This window comes from Cornus florida, unplaced genomic scaffold, assembly GCF_030987335.1.
Source record: "Cornus florida cultivar Cherokee Brave unplaced genomic scaffold, ASM3098733v1 CherokeeBrave_3.0.0_Hap2_Chr08, whole genome shotgun sequence".
Lineage (NCBI taxonomy): Eukaryota > Viridiplantae > Streptophyta > Magnoliopsida > Cornales > Cornaceae > Cornus > Cornus florida.
In genome coordinates, this window is record NW_026775578.1 from 21,609,041 (window position 1) to 21,613,588 (window position 4,548).

The 4,548-nt window shown below is 34.7% G+C and overlaps 1 protein-coding gene across 1 annotated transcript; it reads right to left on the reverse strand.

Annotated features, from left to right (window-relative positions):
• Positions 1–443: 443 nt before the first annotated feature.
• LOC132268495 (high mobility group B protein 3) lies at positions 444–3,014 on the reverse strand. The gene is made up of 6 exons (XM_059769334.1): positions 2,813–3,014; positions 2,392–2,479; positions 2,193–2,279; positions 1,521–1,565; positions 1,299–1,387; positions 444–947 (listed from the first exon to the last, which is right to left on the reverse strand). The coding sequence occupies exons 1-6, from the start codon at positions 2,980–2,982 to the stop codon at positions 908–910; spliced, it is 519 nt and encodes a 172-aa protein (XP_059625317.1). The 5' UTR covers positions 2,983–3,014; the 3' UTR covers positions 444–907.
• Between the last annotated feature and the right edge of the window lie 1,534 nt (positions 3,015–4,548).

Sequence of the window (4,548 nt, forward strand, 5' to 3'; positions counted from 1 at the left end):
AAGTGGTTTTGCAGTTCACATGAAGCAAGATTTGCGAAAATGAACTGAATGCCTCCCATCCACCAACTCTTTGTTTTTTCCTGGCAAACAAACATCCCACCACGTTCAAAGGGATAAATCATTAACAACACGTAACTGAATATGATTTGGAATATACTCAACTACTGCTACTATGGGGTTTGGAGAATTTTGCCATCATGTGGACCACTTCGTTGTCATGTCTTCGAAAATGACTAATCGGAACCGAGAAAAAACTCCTAAGCCTAGCTTTAATACTCCGTATCAAATATCAGGATTTAATTTAGGTCAGTAATCAACATAACCACACACACAACACACAAGAAGGACCAAGGGTCCAGCCATGTAATTTAGAGTGAAATCTAACAAGATCATTGATATTGTCCCTTGCAGCACAATGGTTCAAGTCAAATGAATTTGTTCAAACACTTGATATATAGAGTTAGGTTTTGGTCCATAACAATTTACAATAGGAGTCACTGCATCTTTTCTAAATGCATGGGTAGGTCATGAACATCATTTGCTCCACATACAGACCATATTACTAAAGGAGAGAGCAACGTACCAAAAACAAGAACATTAACAAAAGCATCTGTTGAAAAAACCAGGTCTCCTCACAAATCTCGGAGAATTCACTTAGGCAAGAACCATAACATACAAAAAAACCTTTGTGAATTCTAAAAGGGAAAACAGGGAACCATCGGTTAGAATCCTAAACTTCTAATGTTACTTTACGATAGCCAAACGACTTGCCTCTGAGACGGTAGCTAATGGCGAAAAATCTCTCACCATGTCACCATCTAGATTTTCACCATTGCCAATTGGATGGTCCAGTTGGTCCAAAATGTTGAACTTAAAAAAGTGGAACATCAAGTGTGATCTTCAATCCTCAGCGAGATTTAGCAGTAATCCATGGGCGTAACATTTCCCTGTCTCACGAGGAAAATTTCAGTATACTAGTATTAAAATACAAGCACCATTGTGAAAGCTCAGACTGCATACAAATTCGAGTTTAGAGCAGGTCTGTTTTAAACTAAACACCAGAAGTTAGGCAGCATTGGCAGAAAGCAACATTAGGCAACTGAGTAATAGCGTCTTAAATATTAGAATGTAGAACAACAATGTGATATCAAATCATAAAGATGAAGGAAACGAAATCTTGACAAAGTGAAATCATTTGGTGTAAAATAAACCACCAGTCATCAAATCCAAATAAAATGCTATAGCAGACAATAACACATCAACGAATGCACATACACACGAGAGAGAGAGAGGAGTACCACTCATAGGTGTTCAAGCTCTCACAACTTTCTGACCAGAAGCCTTCATAGCCATCAGAATCATCATAGTATTGATAGTCATTGTAACCCTATTATCAACTCAAACACAAATAATTGGAAAATCAGGCAAACAAATTAAAAGAAAATCAAAGCCAAAAGACTAAGAATCCAACAAACAAGCAGATTAGAATTCTGAATTAAAAGCATAGGACATAGACAAACCTTATCATGCTTCCCAACCTCTGCTGAATCTGCCTCATCATCTACCTACAAAATATCATCTCATCATTTGAGAAACCTCAAATTTAGAAAATAGGGCAAAGTTTCTGTTGCCAACAACTTGAAAGTACATAAATTTGGGAATTACAAGGTCAGGAACGAAAAAGACTAATGCACATTGCGGAAAACATAAGGGCTTAGCAAAGACAAATCTACCAAAAAAGAAAAACTAGAAGATTTTACCAGTTGCAGTGATCACATGATTGCTGAATATGAACAAACATTTTAATCACAAAAAACCATGCAACACAGAAAACAGAAAGAATTTACAAGTTTCTTATTAAGTACCTCATAAACATAAATCAGAAACAAATGAGTTCATAATCTACTACGTAAATAAGGACTCTTGGAATAGAAACTAATGTATGTATCATGATTTCCATCATTTAGCCCCTTACATATCATTATCCAAGCAAAGCTTTCAATGTACATTCAAAATTATATTTTAGATGACCGCGTAAATTGTGAATCACGACACATAAATAACAATTACAGTTCTACATCATGATTAGAATTAAAATTACATATGTCCTTGTACAATTGCAACCAAAAGAAGTTTATCAAATTTTAAAATCCATAAATTTGCAACATCAATATCGATTGTAGTCAAATTACCCACGACATATCTTCAACCTCTTTAAGCAAAGCATTCTCGTAATCTGAATTCACCTTCTGAGCCTGAAGAACATATGGTAGCCTCTCCTAACATATTTCAAAGAAGACAAGTAAAAAGATTATAAAATCAATGCACTGATATATATAATTAGCCACGACAAGTATGAACTCCTAAGGGGAAAAAAAAAAAAAAAAAAACCTTCTTTGACATCTTCCTCCATGTTTCAACCCCTTTCCTATCAACATCAATCAAATTTCCATCCACACATGTCTTCACAAAGCTTTCCCTACAAAACAACACTAGATTAGAAATGATTTTCTTAAAATACACAACATTTCTCTCAATTCCACTTGGATTTCACTAAATTGCAACTATTAAAACCATGATTGGCAACAAAATATAGCTAGACCTAAAAATAAAAACACCTATTATTATGATTGAACGCAAATGTACATGGCTTCATGCAATGAAGGACTTAAAATACTATGTTCAAATCAATAGATACATACCACATAAATACATGCAAACACACATGTTCATATGCACATGTATTACAAATACCAACATTACATTATATATATATATATATATATATATGTGAAAGAAGAAGAGGGTGTACATGAAAAAGAGAAAAGGCGATCTGGGTTGGTCTTGAAACCTCTGGTCTGTGTAATTTTGATTCCCACTTTCTCCTTTGATTCTCTTCGCACCCTTTTCGGATTCACACTCGTGCATGTCAGCAAGAGCAATAGCCACTACAACTCCACAGCAATGGCTGCAAATACACATGCAAACGTACCCAAAACCCAAAACGAACTCAAAATCCATGAACCCACAACAGGGAAGAGAGAGAGAGAGAGAAAGTAAATACCATTTATCGAAGGCGCTTCCATCAGGAGCTCGACGAATTGCGTGGACCCTCTTCCGAGTCCTTGGCGGATTCGCCATTGAAAGCAACACTTGAAAGCTCTGTAACCTTTTCAATTTCGCTTATGTATCTATATATGGTAGGGACATAAGTTAGCAGAGGAGTTCACTTTACTCTTTCGTGATAACATGCGCCTCAAGCGTACGATAAGCTGTGGTTCTCTTTTTTTAATTGTTCGGTTCTCGTTAGAAGACACGAGACAACACAACGGCGCATGTTAGCCGACGCTTGCTTATTCGCTAACTTGCGCTTAACATTTTTAGCGCGGAACGTGCACTTTTATATGCTAATTGAAAAAAGATTTAGAAAAGGCCAAAAAAAAGTGCCGCGCATTTAAGTGAAAAAGTTGAAAATGCTTATTGACCAATAGAAAGATGACAAGTAAACCTCACTGAACGTCGGTGGGACACGTGTCACTATATGTGTGGATTAAAGGAAACATAGTGGACTAAATGCCCTTGAAATTGAATTGAACATACCACCAGTCATACTACTAATTTGGGCATTTAAGGGTCACATAACATGTGTATTTTCAAGATTAGCTAGATACATCCTGTTCGAGGGCATTTTTGGAATTTAGATATAGAGCACAAACCAAGAAGACCACTGTAGTTGATGTGGGTTGGATTGATTTGAAGGCTTGAAGCCCCTTGAGGTAACAAAACATGGATCTTGGCCCAAACAGAGAAAATTTTCCTGGAAAGTTTGGCGGTGGAGTTACTTTGTTTGGATGTTCTTATTAAGTTTTGGAGGTTAGCTTCATTCAATTCTATAAGACGGACAGACTAGGTAGGTCTTTCATCTGTAGTCTGCACTGCAGCTGTGTAGATGTTGATCCAAATGAACGTTTGATTATCAAATTAGGGCAATAAAAAAAAAATCAGGATTAAGGGTCGTTTGTTTAGTAAAATATATATATTTTTTTAATTTTTTTTTTCCTAGTAAAATATTATTTTATATTTATTTTTTGGTATTTGGAAAATGTCTATTTTGAGATTAAGGTCGAGTCTATCGAATGGGACAAGTAAAATAACTTGTCGAAAATTGATTAATAAGTTCTTTAAAATTTTAATATATTTTTTATTCGTAAATATTTTACGACAATCAAGCCAGAAAATAAAAAATATATATATTTTTTAAAAAATATTTTACATTCAAACAAACGGAATCCTAAATATTTTTCTATTTTTTTTTTTAAATTGCAACTTTAGGATTAGATTTTTTCTTTTGTCGTTTTTTTAATTTCCAAAGAAAAATTTAAGGTATCCTCCACATCATCATTTCTATCTCCAAATCCATGTCTACGGTCTGCCATGTATTAAGAGGGTTGAGTTAATTAACTTGACAGTTTGTATAAAACTTTCGTTGAGACGACATAAACAGTGATCTTAAGAAACTTTAAAATTTTAAAAATAAAAATAAAAAGT